The following is a 19,265-nucleotide window of genomic DNA, read 5'->3' on the forward strand; positions in this document are numbered from 1 at the left end:
CCCTAATACAAGCCACTGCAGCCAAGCAGGAGGCTACCTGGGTCCAAGCAACTGCCCAACAGGAGGCGACTCGGATGCAGCAGGAGACTAATCCTCTGTTGATGAGTCAGGCTGCCCAGGACCGAGCCCTGCTGCAAGAGCTGGTGAACCAGATAAAGGCCCTTATGGAGCTGAACCGCAACTGCGACGGGACCCGGACCATATGGGCCAGCCACTGCCTACAGAAAATGACATGGGAGGATGATGTGGAGGCATATCTCCTGGCTTTTGAAAGAGCAGCCCTGTGGGAAGCCTGGCCCCGAGATCAGTGGTCTGGTATCCTCGCCCAGTTCCTGTGTGGGGAGGCCCAGAAGGTCTACTACAATATGGCCGTGGAGACTGCAGCAGATTACCCCCAGCTGAAGGCAGAGATCCTGGCCAGATATGGAGTAACGACGGTGTTGTTAGCCCAGAGGTTCCATGAGTGGCAGTATTCAGAGGACAAGACACCCCAGTCACAATTGTTTGACCTGATCCACCTGATCCGGAAATGGCTGCGCCCTGAGGCCCTCAGCTCTGAGCAGATGATAGAGGTCCTGGTACTGGACCGGTATATGAAGGGGCTACCACCAGGCCTCTGAACTTAGGTTGGCCAGAATGACCCCTCCACCTATGATGAGTTGATCTCCCTCATGGAAAGACAGCTGGCAGCCCGCAAACTGTTCCAGACCCCAGGGGGTGAGACACGGCAAACCAGAATTCTAGCAGAGAACCAGAAAACCTCCCTTGTTGGTAGGCGAACTCGTTCAGGAGGTCAGGAGATAATTCAGGCCAGTGAGCACTTGGAGGCGGTTCCTAGCCCAAGTAGAGGCAACCCAGGGGGCGGAGTAGAAACAGGCCCCCTGGAATTAGATCAGATTGGTACCACACATGAGAATTTCGGGCAGGATCAAGCCAATGACCCACTATACGCGAATGTGAAGGAGGAGGTAATGGAAGTAAATGGTGTACCCGTGGAAGGAAAGACCAAAGGCCCAAGGCCATACTATGTGCTCAAACACGATCTGTTGTACAGGATAGCGCAAATGTGAGGGGAAGAAGTAGAGCAACTCTTAGTCCCATGGAAACACACAAGGACAGTACTAGAGTTAGCTCACACACCTATTTGGGGGACATCTAGGAGTAGACAAGACACTGGATGGAGTCCTAAGAAGGTTTTATTGGCCAGGAATATGTGCAGAGGTCCAGTGCTATTGTGCCTCCTGCCCTGAATGCCAGTTGCATAGCCCCCGACCTCACTTGTGGGCCCCATTAGTACCTTTGCCTATTATTGAAGTCCCTTTCGAGAGGATAGCCATGGACATAGTGGGCCCACTGGAAAGATCGGCACGGGGCCACCGAAATGTACTAGTCATCCTTGACTACACCACACGGTATCCGGAAGCCATTCCTTTAAGAAACCCCACATCCAAGGCAATAGAAAAAGAACTACTCCAGGTTTCTGACAGAGTGGGCATCCCTAAGGAGATCCTGACAGACCAAGGAACCCCTTTCATGTCAAAATTAATGAAAGACTTATGTACCATACTCCGCATCCAGGCCATATGGACCTTAGTCTACCAACCACAAACAGATGGACTGGTCGAGCGGTTTAACAGTACCCTTAAAAGTATGATCCAGAAGGTGGTAGCAAAGGACGGAAAAGACTGGGATACCCTTCTACCATATCTAAAATTTGCTATACGGGAAGTCCCTTAGGCGTCCACTGGTTTCTCCCTTTGAACTACTATACGGACGCCACCCACGCGGAATATTAGATATTGCCATGGAAGATTGGGAAGAACAACCCAACCCAGGAAAGAATGTCAATGAGCACGTGACACAGATGAGAGAGCGAATAACTCAAGTAACCCCTATAGTACGAGAACATTTGGAAAAAGCACAAGAGGCTCAGCGGACATATTACAACCGTCGGGTGAAAGTACAGAGGTTTCAGCCAAGGGAATGGGTGATGGTGCTAGTGCCGACAGCAGAAAGCAAACTCCTAGCCAGATGGCATGGACCATATGAGATAGTGGAAGCCATTGGGGAGGTGGACTAGAAGGTCAGACAACCAGACCGCCGAAGGCCAGCGCAAATCTATCACATCAACTTACTGAAGCCCTGGCGTGACAGAGAGACGTGCCTGGTCATTCGGGGAGCTCCACCCCAGACAGACGACCCACAGAGGCAGGTGAAGATATCTCCCGAGTTAACTCCAGAACAACGAACAGGGGTCATTGATATGATCCAACAGAACCAGGACGTGTTCTGTAGACAGCCGGGCCATACGACACTGGTCCAACATCATATTGTCACCCGTCCCGGAGTAAGAGTGACGATAAGACCGTACCGAGTACCGGAAGCTAAAAGGGAAGAAATTAGGACAGAAGTGAAGAAGATGCTGGAACTCGGGGTTATTGAAGAATCTCACAGCTAGTGGTCCAGCCCTATCATCCTAGTCCCCAAGCCTGATGGCACCCTGAGGTTTTGCAACGACTTCCGGAAGTTGAATGAAGTATCCCAATTCGATGCCTATCAATACCACGCATTGACGAGCTAGTTGATCAGTTAGGCAAGGCCCGATACCTAACCATTCTGGACCTGCCCAAAGGATATTGGTAAATTCCCTTGGCCGAGAATGCCAAGGAAAAGACTGCCTTCTCTACACCCGATGGCCTGTTCCAATACACTGTCCTCCCTTTCGGACTCCATAGGGCCCCTGCAACATTCCAACGACTTATGGACAAATTGCTGCGACCCCATGCCAAGTATGACGCCTATCTAGACGATGAAGTGAGCTGTAGCTCACGAAAGCTCATGCTCAAATAAATTGGTTAGTCTCTAAGGTGCCACAAGTACTCCTTTTCTTTTTGCGAATACAGACTAACACGGCTGTTACTCTGAAACTAGACGATATAGTCATCCATAGCCCTGACTGGGAAACACATCTAGGAAAAGTAGAAGCGGTGCTAGACGCCCTGCAGAAGGCCGGCCTCACTGCCAACCCTCTCAAGTGCTTGATAGGAATAGCTGAGGCCAGATACCTCAGGTATGTAGTAGGGAGAGGTTTGGTGAAACCCCAATGGAACGAAGTGGAGGCAATACAAGGTTGGCCTCGACCAGTCCGCAAAAAGCAGATAAGAGCATTCCTAGGGATAGGAGGATACTATCGGAGATTCATCCCTCATTTTGCCACAAGAGCACGGGTACTGATGGATTTGATAAAGACTGAGATAGTAAAGTGGACTGATGCGGCAGAAGGAGCATTTGCAGATTTAAGGACAGCCCTTTGCTGCCATCCAGTACTCATAGCCCCAGACTTCAAGAAATTCATCCTACAAACAGATGCCTCATAGGTAGGGCTAGGAGCCATCCTTTCGCAGATGGTAGGGGAGGAGAAACACCCGATCTTGTACCTCAGCTGGAAACTCCTCCCCAGGGAACAAAAGTACGCCACCATTGAAAAGGAATGTCTGGTGGTAAAATGGGCTATGGACACTGTCTGCTACTACCTACTGGGGTGGCAGTTTACCCTCATGACAGACCATGCCCCACTCTAGTGGATGCACAGAAACAAGGAGAAGAACGCAAGAGTGACTAGGTGGTTCCTATCCCTGCACCCTTCCATTTCCGGGTAGAGCCGGAAGCCAACACTGCAACACTGATGGCCTATCACGACAGCACTGCCTCTCTTCCCAAGTAGCCCAACCCCATGGTGTTGAGCGGGGGGAGGGTGGGAGGTGGAAATATGTGATACAGCATGGCCAGAGGGCAGCACGAGAGTGTTAGAAGGGAGCCTTATTCCCTGTAGAGGGAAGAAAGTTCGCTAGAGATTAATTAAAGCACCTGAAGCCAATTAAAGCACCCGAAGACAGTCACATGATAAGACCCCCCTGCTTCAATCAGACATGAGGAGTTGAAGCAGAGTGGATTGGTGTTAGAGCAGACAGCAGTTTGGAGGGAAGCAGAGGAGAGTTTGGAGAAGTGCTGTGGTGGGCTAAGAAGACCAAGACCCTAGGTAAAGGGACACCTGGTTTGTGCAGAGGTAGGGCAGGAAGCCCCAGAAGCTGAAGGGCAGGAGAGGGAAGTAGCCCAGGGGAAGGAACCGCTAGTTCAAGTGGTTTACCGCTATCCCTAGGGCCCCTGGGCTGGGACCTGGAGTAGAGGGAGGGCCCAGGTCCCTCCCTCTCCACTCCCCTTCTCCAGGACACTAGTGAATAAGTCGGAATATGAACAAGAGGCTGCTAGGCAGCTCTCCAACACCACTTTCTACAAGCCATTACCCTCTGATCGCACTGAGGGTTACCAAAAGAAACTACACCATTTGCTCAAGAAACTCCCTGAAAAAGCACAAGAACAAATCCGCACAGACACACCCCTGGAACCCTGACCTGGGGTATTCTATCTGCTACCCAAGATCCATAAACCTGGAAATCCTGGACGCCCCATCATCTCAGGCATTGGCACCCTGACAGCAGGATTGTCTTGCTATGTAGACTCCCTCCTCAGGCCCTATGCTACAAGCACTCCCAGCTATCTTTGAGACACCACTGACTTCCTGAGGAAACTGCAATCCATCGGTGATCTTCCTGAAAACACCATCCTGGCCACTATGAATGTAGAAGCCCTCTACACCAACATTCCACACAAAGGTGGACTACAAGCCGTCAGGAACAGTATCCCCGATAATGTCACGGCATACCTGGTGGCTGAACTTTGTGACTTGTCCTCACCCATAACTATTTCACATTTGGTGACAATGTATACCTTCAAATCAGCGGCACTGCTATGGGTTCCCGCATGGCCCCACATTATGTCAACATTTTTATGGCTGACTTAGAACAACGCTTCCTCAGCTCTCGTTCCCTAATGCCCCTACTCTACTTGCGCTACATTGATGACATCTTCATCATCTGGATCCATGGAAAAGAAGCCCTTGAGGAATTCCACCATGATTTCAACAATTTCCATCCCACCATCAACCTCAGCCTGGACCAGTCCACACAAGAGATCCATTTCCTGGACACTACGGTGCTAATAAGCGATGGTCACATACACACCACCCTATACCGGAAACCTACTGACCGCTATGCCTACCTACATGCCTCCAGCTTTCATCCAGACCACACCACACGATCCATTGTCTACAGCCAAGCTCTACGATACAACCTCATTTGCTCCAACCCCTCAGACAGAGACAAACACCTACAAGATCTCTATCAAGCATTCTTACAACTACAATACCCACCTGCTGAAGTGAAGAAACAGATTGACAGAGCCAGAAGAGTACCCAGAAGTCACCTACTACAGGACAGGCCTAACAAAGAAAATAACAGAACGCCACTAGCCAACACCTTCAGCCCCCAACTAAAACCTCTCCAACGCATTATCAAGGATCTACAACCTATCCTGAAGGACGACCCATCACTCTCACAGATCTTGGGAGATAGGCCAGTCCTTGCTTACAGACAGCCCCGCAACCTGAAGCAAATACTCACCAGCAACCACACACCACACAACAGAACCACTAACCCAGGAACCTATCCTTGCAACAAAGCCCGTTGCCAACTGTGTCCACATATCTATTCAGGGGACACCATCATAGGGCCTAATCACATCAGCCACACTATCAGAGGCTCGTTCACCTGCGCATCTACCAAGGTGATATATACCATCATGGGCCAGCAATGCCCCTCTGCCATGTACATTGGGCAAACTGGACAGTCTCTACGTAAAAGAATAAATGGACACAAATCAGACATCAAGAATTATAACATTCAAAAACCAGTCAGAGAACACTTCAATCTCTTTGGTCACTCGATTACAGACCTAAAAGTGGCAATTCTTCAGCAAAAAAAATTCAAAAACAGATTCCAATGAGAGACTGCTGAATTGGAATTAATTTGCAAACTGGATACAATTAACTTAGGCTTGAATAGAGACTGGGAGTGGATGGGTCATTACACAAAGTAAAACTATTTCCCCATGTTTATTTCCCACCACCACCCCCCTCTGTTCCTCAGACGTTCTTGTCAAGTGCTGGAAATGGCCCACCTTGATTATCACTACAAAAGGCGTTCCCCCAGCTCTCCTGCTGGTAATAGCTCATCTTAAGTGATCACTCTCGTTACAGTGTGTATGGTAACACCCATTGTTTCATGTTCTCTATGTATATAAATCTCCCCACTATATTTTCCACTGAATGCATCTGATGAAGTGAGCTGTAGCTCACAAAAGCTTATGCTCAAATAAATTTGTTAGTCTCTAAGGTGCCACAAGTACTCCTTTTCTTTTTGCGAGTACAGACTAACACGGCTGCTACTCTGAAACCTGTTCTATAACAAGTATCTCTTGTGGTGACTAAAGTGGACTAACAAATGAAAATGCTGAAGAAAATAATCCTTTTGACAACCTACACTGCCCTGTATTGCTGAGAAGGCTAGAGTGACCTGAGAACCATGCATGTGACTGCCACAATGGTGCTGTATGGTGAGCTTCCTGTGGTGCTTTACTGGGGAGCAGGGAGATAGCTGGAGGAGTACTGGTAGCTTTTTGCTTCTGCTGTGGTCTGAACAGGATGGGTCTTACTTGGGAGATGGCATGGATGGAGCTGTGCTTATATCTGCATGCCATGTTGTGAGTGCTGTTACCATTTGGCTGGAGCAGGTTGGATTTGGGCTGTGTGCCTGATGGGTCTATTAATGAAAATGTAAAAACCCTTGGAGAGAAAAGAGCTTTTCTCAGAGGCAGTCTCCCTTCTTGAGGATGGAAGAGGTCTGGGAATAGTAATCCTTCCTGCATTCCCATAACACTTCCTTTCTTCAGAATCTGCTCTTCCTCTGTTCATCCAGAAGGCACTTGCCATATATGGTTGAGAGAGCCTGGCAACATGGGCACTTCCCAGCCTTGGAGCTCTTCTAGGATTTAATCATGCTGTACTCTGATGAGAGGTGGCTCACTGAGGCTGAGAGCCCATAGCCTACTCTATTCTCTTTTCTTCAGGCTTCTCTCAATTGGCAAGGGTACCCTTACCTGCTGGAGAAAGAAACCTCCAAATTCTGGGAGCCAGCAATTTCCTTATACAAAGGAAGATGTCTTTAAAATACTTAGTTGTTCTGTATTCATTTGTTGGTTGGGAAAACCCAGGCCCAAAGCATGTGGGGCATTACAAGACGTCAGAAAGAAAAAAGATCTGTGAGGTAATTTTGTCGAATTCCCCAATAACACAACATTGTTCCCAATAGAACATCTAGTAGTGTTACTCCAGTCTCGTTTTAAACATGTCACGTGAAGGTGTTTTCACCACTTCCCTTAGGAAATCATTCCATAGGCTCATAAATCACACTGTCTGAAAGTTTCCCCCCTGACACTGAGCCTAAATGTTCCCTTTTAAATTTCATCCCATTACTTTTACTCTAGTTATTCTATTACTCCTACTCCTCTCCTAATTACATTCCCATTTATTATGACAAATATTTTCTCCCTTCTTCATGTATAAACACTTCAAATATTTGTAGACTTATTTATGCGTGTAAAATAAATAAAAATAAGAAAAAAGTTTTCATGTAATTAAAAAGAATTATGGCAAATATTTGCCTACAGAACGGTGTACATCTTATGACCCCATAACAACATAACATGGTCTTGTTATGTAAGAGGAAGAACTGGAATAAAGGGGATATGGAGAGGACATCATGTTTGATATATGAAGTCAGAAACTGACAGAAATATATTTCAATCACTGTGAAGCCACAGCGGAGCCTATATGGGAAGAATGGGCTCCACTTAAACCAAAATGGAACCCGACTGCTGGTATGTAAAATTAAAAAGGCAGTAAGGAGTTTTTAAATTAAGGGCTGGCGGAAAGCTGACAGGTGCAAGGACCACACAGTTCGGACAGAGACATCCCTTAGTCCCTGTATTCTAGTAAAGGGAAGAGGACAGAAATTGATAAAGTACAGGTTGGAGCTGAAGAGAAACAGTCAAACGAAAAAGAGTCCCACTCAATTATATAACTAAATATTGACAAATTCTTTAAGTGTTTGCATCAAAATACTAGAAGGCTAAACATTAAGATGGGTGGAAATGACTGCCTGGTATTAAATGAGGATATTGATATAGGGATCAGAGAAACATGGTGAAACGACGATAAGCAATGAGACACAGTAATAACAGGATATTAGGAATGACAGAGCAGTTTGTGCTCATGGGGGAGCTGCACTATATATGAAAGAAAGCATAGTTAAATATAGTAAAAATCATAAATGAATCAAAGTGTACCATTGAATGTCTATGGATAGAAATTCCATGCTTGAACAATAATAGTATAGCAGTAGGAATATAATACCGACTAGCTGACCAGGTGGCTGATGGTGACTGTGAAATGTTCCAGAAGATCAAAGAAGCTACAAAAATAAAAAACCCCAATAATAATGGAGGATTTATATGTCACTTCAGGACAGGACGCAGAGATAAAATTTCTAGGCACTATTAATGACTGCTTCTTGGCGTACTAGTCCTGAAACCTTCAAGGGGAGATTTAGTCCTAAGTGAAGTACAGGATCTGGTCCAAGGGCTGAATGAAGCTGAACCTCTTGGTAATAGTAACCATAATGAAATTAATTTTTTAACATCCTTATAGAGGGGAAAATAGCAAGGAAACCCACCACAATAGCATTTAATCTCAAGAGGAGGAACTACACAAATATAAGGAAGCTAGTTAAATGGAAATTAAAAGGAACAACCACAAGAGTGAAATACCTGTAAGCTGCGTGGAACCAATTTAAACGAGGGGTGGCCAAACTATGGCCTGGGCCGCATCCGGCCTGCCAGCCATTTTAATCGGGCCATCGAGCACCCACTGGGGAGCAGGATCTGAGGCTTGCCCCGCTCCAGCGCTCCAGCTGAGAAGCAGGGTCAGGGGACGCTGCACGCGGCTCCCGGAAGCAGCAGCTCCGGCGCTCCAGCCAGGGAGCAGGGTCAGGGGGTCGCTCCACGCAGCTCCCGGAAGCAGCGGCATGGTCCTGCTCCAGCTGCAGAGCGGGGTCGGGGGCTGCTCCACGTGGCTCCCGGAAGCAGTGACATGTCCCCTCTATGGCTCCTATTCGTAGGGGCAGCCAGGGGGCTCCACTCTGCACTCTGCCCCCACCCCAAGTGTCGCCCTTGTAACTCACATTGGCTGGGAACCACAGTTAACGGGAGCTTCAGGGGCGGCGCCTGAGGACGGGGCAGCGTGCAGAGCCACCTGGCTGTGCCTCCACATAGGAGCCAGAGAAGGGACATGCCACTGCTTTCGGGAGTCGCTTAAGGTAAGCGTCGCCTGGAGCCTCCACCCCTGAGCCTCCCACCATGTCCCAACCCCCTGCCCCAGCCCTGATCACCCTCTCACCCTCCGAACCCCGCGATCCCAGCCTGGAGCACCCTCCTGCACCCCAAACGCCTCATCCCTAGCCCCACCCCAGAGCCCGCACCCTCTGCTGGTGCCTGAACCCCTTCCTGTACCCCAACCCCCTACCCCAGCCCTGATCCCCCTCCAGCCCTCCAAACCCCTCGGTCCACCCTGAACTCCTCATTTCTGGCCCCACCTTGGAGCCCACCCCCCCAACCAGAGCTCATCCCCCCTTCTCCCCCAACCCAAATTTTGTGAGCATTCATGGCCCACCATACAATTTCTATTCCCAGATGTGGCCCTTGGGCCAAAAAGTTTGTTCACCCCTAATTTAAACCATACTATGGAAACTATAATAGAGGCTCAAACTAAATCTATACCCCAAGTTAAAAACAAAACAAAACAGCAAGAGGACCAAAAAGTGCCATTATGGCTAAATAGCAGAGTAAAAGAGGCAGTTAGAGAAAAAAAGACATCCTTTAAAAACGGGAAGTCAAATACTTCTGAGGCAAATAGAAGGGAGCATAAACTCTGGAAGTCAAGTGTAAAAGTAAAATTAGTCAGGCCAAAAAGGAATCAGAAGAGCAACTAGAAAAAGACACAAAAATTAACATCAATTTTTTTTAAAGTACATCAGAAGTAGAAAGCCTGCCAAACAATCAGTGGGGCCACTGAACAATCAAGATGCTAAAGGAGCACTCAAAGAAGACAAGGCCATTTCAGAAAAACTAAATGAGTTCTTTGCATCCATCTTCACTGCAGAGGATATCAGGGAGATTCCCACACCTCAGCCATTCTTTTTAGATGACAAATCTGAGGAACTGCCCCAGATTGTGGTGTCAATAGAGGAGGTTTTGGAACAAATTAATAAATTAACAGTAATAAATCATCAGGACTAGATGGCATTCACCCAAAAATTCTGAAGGAACTAAGATATGAAATTGCAGAACTACTAAGTGTGGTATGTAATCTATCGCATAAATCAACCTCGGTACCAGATGAGTGGAGGATAGCGAATGTAACACCAATTTTTAAAAAAGGCTCCAGAGGGAATTCAGGCAATTATAGGCTGGTAAGCCTGACTTCAGTACCAGGTAAACAAGTCAAAATTATAGTAAAGAACAAAATGATCAGACATATAGATTAACATGATATGTTGGGGAAGAGTCAACATGGCTTTTGTAAAGGGAAATCATGCATCACCAATCTATTAGAATTGTTTGAGGGGGGTCAACAAGCATATGGACAAGGGTGATCCAGTTGATATAGTGTACTTGGACTTTCAGAAAGCCTTTGGCAACGTCCCACACCAAACACTTTCAAGCAAAATAAATAGTCATGGGATAAGAGGGAAGGTTCTTTCATGGATCAGTAACTGGCTAAAAGATGAGAAATTAAGGAGAGAAATAAACGGTCAGTTTATTTAAATGGTCAGAGGTAAATAGCAGGGTCCCCCAGGGATTGGTACTGGGACCTTTGCTTTTCAACATATTCATAAACTATCTGGGAAAGGTGGTAAACAGCGAGATGCAAAGTTTGCAGGTGATACAAAAATTCTCAAGATAGTTGAGGCTGCAAAAAGTCACAAAGGGATCTCATAAAACTAGGTGACGACAACAAAATGGCAGCTGAAATTCAATGTTGATAAATGCAAAGTAATGCACATTGAAAAAAATAATCCCAATTATATATACAAAATGATGGGTTCTAAATTAGCTGTTACCACTAAAGAAAGAAATCTTGGCGTCATCATGGATAGTTATCTGAAAACATCTGCTCAATGTGGTTATCAGTCAAAAAAGCTAACAGAATGTTAGGAACCAGTAGAAAAGGGATTGATAATAAGACAGAAAGTATCATCATGCTATGATACCAACAAATCCATGGTATGTCCACACCTTGAATACTATGTACAGTGCTGGTTACTCCATCTCAAAGAAGATAGATTAGAAATGGAAAAGGTGCAGAGAAGAGGAACAAAAATGATTAGCAGTATGGAACATTTTCCATAGGAGGAGAGATTTCAGAGGGGACTGTTCAGCTTAGAAAAGAAAAAACTAAGGGGGGATATGATAGAGGTCTAAAAATTGTGAATGGTGTGAAGAAAAAGTGAATAAGGAAGTGTTATTTACCCATTTCATAACACAAAATCTAGGAGTCACCAAATCAAATTAATAGGTAGCAGGTTTACAACAAACATAAGGAAGTACACAATGCACAGTCAATCTGTCAAACTCATTGTCTGGAGATGTGGTGAACGCCAAAAGTATAACTGCGTTCAAAAAGGATTAGATAAGTTCATAGAGGATAGATCCAGCAATGGCTATTAGCCAAGATGATCAAGGATGCAACCCTATGCTCTGGGTGCTCCTAAACCTCTGAGTGCCAGATGCTGGGACTGGCCAACAGGGTATGGATTGCTTAATAATTGCCCTTTTCTGTTCACTCCCTCTGAAGCATCTGGGACTGGCCACTGTTGCAAGACAGAATACTTGGCTAGATGGACCAGTCGCCTGACCCATTATGGCCATTCTTATGTTTTTATAATGTGAGTAAGATTTCATTTCTCTAATGTGACATTCTACAAGTTAGAGCATGCTAATAGTAGGGCTTGAGACTACATTTTTTTTTTGTAAAGAAAAAGAATATGGGCCTGTATGCACAAAAAGGGTTAGGGGTTGTGACGTTCAGCATCACAACTTTCAAGCACCTAGAAAAATTACTGCAATTCACAAAGCCTGAGTTAGGCACTTAGGCTCCCAATATAATAAATAGGGACACAGAGATTCCTAAATGTATGTCTACACTGCAAATAAAAACCTAGGGCTGTCCCATGCCAGCTGACTCAGGCTCCTGGGGCTCAGGCAGTTTAATTGCTAGAACCCAAGCTCTGGGACCCTCCCACCTCGGGATCCCAAAGCCCAGGCTCCAGCATAAGCCCAGAAGTCTACTTCAATTAAACAGCTCCTCAGCCTGTGGCCCACGATTCTGAATCAATTGGCATGGGCCAGGCGTGGGTGTCTAATTGTGCGTAGATGTAGTCTTAGACCGTGATTCACAAAAACCAGCATGCTGGACAGGGAGCCACCTACTCTAGCCAATGGAAGATGCTGATGAGAGGGGTGTTTGCTGAACTCTACTCTCTCATGGAGATAGGTGCCTAAATCTAGTGAAGGACAGTGCCGATCTCTGCTTGCGATTCTCAACTGTGACTACGTTTCTGGAGTTATGTGCCTATGGTGATGAAGCTGTTGCACTCTGGATAGTCACTGCGTAGCAACACTGGATCTGGAGTCTTCCACACCTTGGATGAGTGCTCTAACCACAAAGCTACAGAATCATTCTCATGCTTGTGCTTGCTCTCTTTCTGTCCCAAATTATTCTTTAATTATTTATCTGAAGTGCAAAAGCTTCAACAGGAGAGACGGAGGGAGCCCCACATTAGAGTATCCCATAGCTCAACGGTAGAAATCCCTGCTCATATCTCTTCTCACCTGCAGGAGGAGGGGCATTTGTATACCCTAACCATTGGGGTAAAAGTTCTGAGGGTAGTCCTCCTCTGCCATCCCCCAAACTATTTTGTGTGAACTCACCTGTGGGACGTGATCTGGTAGGCATGGCAGAGGTTGTCTACTGGATCAGAATTTGCATGCAACTCTGGCCTGGTCTACACTAGGAAACTAGGTTGGTATACTTGTGTCGCTCAGGGGCCGTGAAAAGTCCATATCCTTGAGTGACGCAGTTAAACCGACCTATCTGCCCCCCCCTCCCGGAGACAGCAGAAGGTCAATGGGAGAATTCTCCCATCAACCTAGCTACCGCTTCTCAGGGAGGTGGAGTACCTAAATTGATGGGAGATCCCTTCCCTTCAGCGTAGGTAGTGTCTTCACTGATGCGCTACAGCAATGCCACTGTAGTGCTTTAAGTGAAGACAAGCTCTTAGGCAACCGAATGCCTATCTTCCTCTGGGTTGCAAATCACTCTGGGGATTAGGCAGGAGATAGGCATCTGGAGGAGACTTAAGGGAGGCAGCAGTGTGCATGCACAGAGGCAGAAACATAGGTGCCTGGGAAATTTTTACTGCAAAAACGTAGGCGCCTACAAGGTTTAGTGGGAGTTTTGTGCTTCACAGTGGTCCTGAAACTGGGACTTGTGTGCCTAAAACAGGGACTTAGGCACCTAAATACTTTTGTTCATCCAGGCCTATGTTTCTACCATGATAGCAATTGTTCTCTGAAAGTAAAGAGTAAGTGCCTCTAAGAATGCATGAAGTTTACAGATTAATGTCCTGTTAGTGCCAACTTTTTAAGTAGTACGATACCATACCACACCTGCATTGGTGAGCACAGGGAGACCAGGTGCACAGAGGCCAGTCTAATGCCAGAAGCACTGCTACTCTCACAACTGGTCCCTGTACATTCATGGACTGCTGTGATAGTCACTGCTTCCTGGTCCTGCTGTCATTATAGTAGGAACCGTTTAATACTCTCCACAAGCGGAATGAAGATTTCATTTTTTTAAAACAGTTCATTGCTACATTTTCTTCTCTACCTTAAAAATCCCCAGGATTAATTTTACAGTTACCTTCAAATGACTGCCAAACAAACGGTTTCCAGAGTCAGTAAGTAACTTTCAAAAACCAAATTACAGCTTTAAATTCTAAAACTGAGATTTGCATGTAATAAATAAGCAAAACCATAATTGTTGCTATGGTACGTCTTCATCTGCACTGTAGACTTTACAGTAATTTCCTTTGCAGAATTTTATTTCATGATACATGTAAAAATGCACTGGTTATGGTTATGATAGTGAAAAAGAAAAAAAAGCTATACACTAGCATTAACTGGAATCTTCCTTAAAACTATTTTTAAATCATATCCTCATCAACCCCCTTCCTACAACTTCAAAAACCACACATTTACACAATGAAAGAATTTCTTGCAATACCTTCTGTTTATACTAAAATAAAATGAGAATATCAAGGAAATACATTATTATCTTTACCTGTAATGCACTGAAACTGTCCATCTTCTCTTCTTATTGTAAAAGCCTCCCCTGGATTAACTTGCACCAGAATAACCTTAAAAATAAAAAGGTGTTTGAAACTGTTACATAGGAATGCATCACATAACCAGTGCACCCAACAGGCCATCTTTCTTCCATTTAATGTATACATTCCTTTCCATAGCACGCTGCTTGCTTGCTACCTTCTTCCCAGAAAGAAATGAATTAAGTTAACATAAAGGTACACACATGACTTAAATATAAATCTTTATGTAAAACATTTTGAAAGTTCAAAGATTAAACCAACAAATGGTTGATGCAGTAACTTTACATAATTTACTTTCTGGATTGCTGGTGAAATTTAAAGAGGTATTTCATATTATATTATTCCAACTATAAATATGACCTATTAACTTGGACATTAATCAAAACATTATTGATAGCTTCATAAAGAAGGCTTATAGCTCAATGGTTTGAGCATTGGCCTGCTAAACCCACAGTTGTGAGTTCAATCCTTGAGGGGGCCATTTAGGGTTCTGGGGCAAAAACTGGGGATTTGTCCTGCTTTGAACAGGGGGTTGGACTAGATGACCTCCTGAGGTCCCTTCCAACCCTGATATTCTATGATTCTATGAACTGCTTGGCAAACAGCTTTCAGCATGAGGGAAGTATTGTGCAATTTCTTTCCGTTCACAGTGCTAGTATGTTTGTACTTTCGTTAATAGATAAAGCATTACATAAATAATGACAGAGTAAGAGCTTCAGATGTGCAGCATCAAACATTGTATGTATATTTTTAATCATGGAAATCTGTTTACCCATTCGAATGTTGCAGAACCATCTTGCTTTTCTATCAATTGTACATTACTTGATAACTGAAATAAACAGAGGAAGACTGATCTGTACCAAAACCAGAAATCGGCAACCTCTTCAGCCTTTTGCGTCTTAATTATTAGAATGCCTTTTCTCTTTGGGAAAGGCTTTATAATTACTAAAAGAACCTAATTAAAATTAAAAACAAACAAAAAAAGAACAGAGTGAGTGTACTTCATGATTCCCTATTTGGACAGAATCTTTGTCTTGTTCAGTCTAGTCAAACATTTGGGTCTGTCCAAACATGGCATTTGTCCTTTGTCTCACATAAACCACAATGCAATATATTTTAATACATACTATCGACCAGTGTCCTGGACATTAAAAATTAACATGCTAAGGAAAATAAATTGGGTTTGTGCTTTTTTATTTATTTTTTATAGTGTACTAAATAAAGGCTGGACAAAAATTTAAAGTGTTTTTTTCCCCCCTGCCTGTTTATTCACCTTAGGAATAATAAACCACAATTTCCTGTTTTGCTGGAGGACACCTTGGAGGACTAGAAACTGAAGAAAGAACTTTATCAGCTTTCCATTGAAGAGGCAATGGTACTGAAACTTGCACAAAGATCTTACCTCACCACTGTTTTCTGGGCATTTAAATTAAGAGGTGATTAAACTGAAACCCTTCCCTGCACAATTGCTAAATGCTCACATTCTTGGTACTTACAATGTCATAATCCTGCCAGTTCTGAAGCAGTGCAGAGTATTCCAAATAAAATAAACAAAGTCTGACTTTCTAACTTAAAATAAGAAAAAAGTATTTAAAAACAATTAATAATCCTCCTCTCCCCAAAAACTCCAAAAGAAAACACAACCATTCAGGCCACCTTTTTAATACCTCATTGAGAAGAAAGAGGGTGGGGAGGGACAAAAGCATTTCCTTTCCCCCGTTTTGCTGATTACCTTTACAAATTAAACAAAATAAAAGTAAAATAAAAATATAAATCACAGTTTTTAATCTTGATTTAATAGTGACTTAATGGGAGTTACTAGATACTCAGGACTCAACATCCAGCCACTTATTTCAGTGCCTAAATACAGATTTGGCTTAACTTTAAACATCTGTTTTTAAAAAAATTCAAGTTCATATTTTCACACACTCTACAACTCTCCATTTGTTACCGGTGTTACTTGCCTTTGAAAAACTCCAAGACTGCTGGAACTAAATGGCTACATGTTTGTTTGCTTTTAAAAGTGAATGCCATTTTATCAATGTATGATACATTAAATCTATGAATGTTTTATACAAAATATACAAATGAAAACAGCACACCATATTCTAGAACTTTTTTCATGAATGTCTCTGACATATTTTATATTTGAGATGGAGGGCCAAATTCTGCTCTCAGTTAAGTTTATGGAATTATTCCAAATTTATATATATTCAACAGAGCGGAATTTGGCCTGGAGTGTACAGGTCAGGCATTTAAGTGCCAATTGCATAGAACACCTTGTGTATGTTGCTATGCTTGTAAGAAAAAAAAAAGTGACAAGTAGAAGGAAATCCACTAAAGGGCTCATGGTTATCTACAAACCGCTGACGTACACAATCAGGGTAAATAATTATACTCTCCACTAAGTTTTTTGCATTGTTAGTTTATAGATTTTAAAACTGTAATTTCAGGGATTTTTTAAAAAACTACCTAGACATATGTTTATAAAGCATTTGAATTCCACGGTTTATTTTATTTCATCCTAGTGAAGTCTTAGTGTCTCTACTCCATTCTCACCCCCACCCCTTAACCTTTCCAGCTGCCTCTGACCCTACTTTTCATTCTTTGTATAGTCCATTCACCCTTAGCTTTTGTGATAATACTATCTTTGCCTCGTTCTCCAGTCTCCTGCTAACCCTGTGACCACTCTTTCAATGACTGCTTTTCTGTCTCACTCTTCCAGTGTACAGGGATTACCAAAGCACTATGTTCTTGGGATACTTTTTTCCTTCTACACTTTATCATTAGATAACAATATCTGCTCATTTGGATTTAACTACATCTCTATACAGATTACAATAAAAAGCACAAACCAAAAACTAAGTTAAAAGAAAGTTATTGAGGTTGCAAAGTCAAGAACTCAAAAGCTTGGAAAAGCCATATTTACAGTTGACTCTGCAACCTTAATTCTGCCCCTTTGTGTGTCCATATGCTCTGAGTGAGGGAGGTGAACGAGCCCCAGATGGTGTGGCTGATGTGGTTAGGTCCTATGATGGTGTCCCTTGAATAGATATGCGGACAGAGTTGCCAACGGGGTTTGTTGCAGGGATAGGCACCTGCACATCTACCAATGTGATATATGCCATCATGTGCCAGCAATGCACCTCTGCCATGTACATTGGCCAAACCGGACAGTCTCTACGCAAAAGAATAAATGGACACAAATCAAACGTCAAGAATTATAACATTCAAAAACCAGTCGAAGAACACTTCAATCTCCCTGGTCATCAATAACAGATGTAAAAGTGGCAATTCTTCAACAAAAAAACTTCAAAACCAGACTCCAACAAGAAACTGCAGAACTGGAATTAATTTGCAAATGGGACACCATCAAATTAGGCCTGAATAAAGACTGGGAGTGGATTGGTCACTACAAAAACTAATTTCCCCCTACTGTTACTCACACCTTCTTGTCAACTGTTTGAAATGGCCACCCTGATCACTTTGGCCTGATTACCGCTACAAAAGTGATTTTTCCTCCCTTGGTATTCTACTGTTGAGAATAGCCCACTTCCACTTTAATTGAATTGTCTCGTTAGCACTGACCCCCAACTTGGTAAGGCAACTCCCATCTTTTCATGTACTGTGTATATATACCTGCCTACTGTATTTTCCACTTCATGCATCTGATGAAGTCCCAAATAAATTTGTTAGTCTCTAAGGTGCCACAATTACTCCTCATTATTTTTGGTGATACAGACTAACACTGCTACCACTCTGAAACTATGTATTGTGGTTCCAAAGTAAGGGACCTGATTGCCGAGACACTCCTGGCGAAGGTGATGGCCACGAGGAAGGCCACCTTCCATGACAAGTAAAGCAAAGAGCATGTTGCCAAGTACTTGACCAGGGCTCCCATGAGTCTTGATAGTACTAAGTTAAGGTACCAAGGTGGGATCAGCTGCCTCAGCCTGTCCAGTTCCTTAAGAAAATGGCTACAGAGCGCATTAATGAAAATGGACCTGCTGCTCACCCTGGGTGAAAAGGCAAGATAGCCATCAGGTGTACTTTAATCGCAGACATCCCTTACTGTTTCAGATGTAGTAAATATTCCAGAATACATGGTATTGGTGCTCAGATGGGTGAGACCCCTTTCTGTACTGACCAAATCGAGACCCTTTTCCATTTTACCATGTAAGTGGCCCTTGTGGATGGCTTTCTGCTCCCTAACAGAACCTCTTGAACCGTCCCCAACCACATTAACTCCAAAGAGATTCAGCCATGGAGCTTCCAGGCTGTGAGATAGAGAGATCTGAGGTTTGGATGATGTAGAAATCCATAATCCTGAGAGATTAGATCTGGAAACACAGGTAGCGTGATTGCTATTTCCACCAAGAGGTCCAGGAGAGTGGTGAACCAGTGCTGACATGGCCAGGCCAGCGATATCAGCATCGGGCTCACTATGTGCCTTTGACCTTCAGCAGGACCTTGTGTATGAGCGGAATGGGTAGGAATGCGTAGAAAAGATGGTCCTTCCAGGGGAGGAGGAACGTGTCTGTGAGCGAGCCTGGAATGTGACTCTGAAAGGAGCAGTACTGCAGACATGTCCTGTTGTACTTTGTCGCAAACAGGTCTATCTGGGGAGTTCTCCATCTCTAGAATATTGATCCTCCGGTCAAATGGACCACTTGTGAATGGAGAAGGAACTGCTGAGATGATCTGCTAACATGTTCTGGGCCTCGGGATGGTAAGAGGCCTTAAGATGGATCGAGTGGGTTATGCAGAACTCCCAAAGGTGGAAAGCTTCCTGACATAGGTGAGAGG

At 44.2% G+C, this 19,265-nt stretch overlaps 1 protein-coding gene across 4 annotated transcripts in view; it reads right to left on the reverse strand.

Annotated features, from left to right (window-relative positions):
• FNDC3A (fibronectin type III domain containing 3A) overlaps window positions 1-19,265 on the reverse strand; it is a 214,672-nt gene that overhangs the window by 100,983 nt on the left and 94,424 nt on the right. For 2 of the 4 annotated variants that reach the window (XM_077811423.1, XM_077811422.1), the window contains one exon: window positions 14,414-14,489. In XM_077811423.1, coding sequence (XP_077667549.1) covers window positions 14,414-14,489 — 76 coding nt within the window. Of the gene's footprint in view, window positions 1-14,413; window positions 15,462-19,265 lie in introns of those variants that run through there. The other 2 variants (XM_077811425.1, XM_077811424.1) reach the window with 1 other exon arrangement.

The sequence above is a fragment of the Eretmochelys imbricata genome, chromosome 1 (genome assembly GCF_965152235.1).
Source record: "Eretmochelys imbricata isolate rEreImb1 chromosome 1, rEreImb1.hap1, whole genome shotgun sequence".
Classification (NCBI taxonomy): domain Eukaryota; kingdom Metazoa; phylum Chordata; order Testudines; family Cheloniidae; genus Eretmochelys; species Eretmochelys imbricata.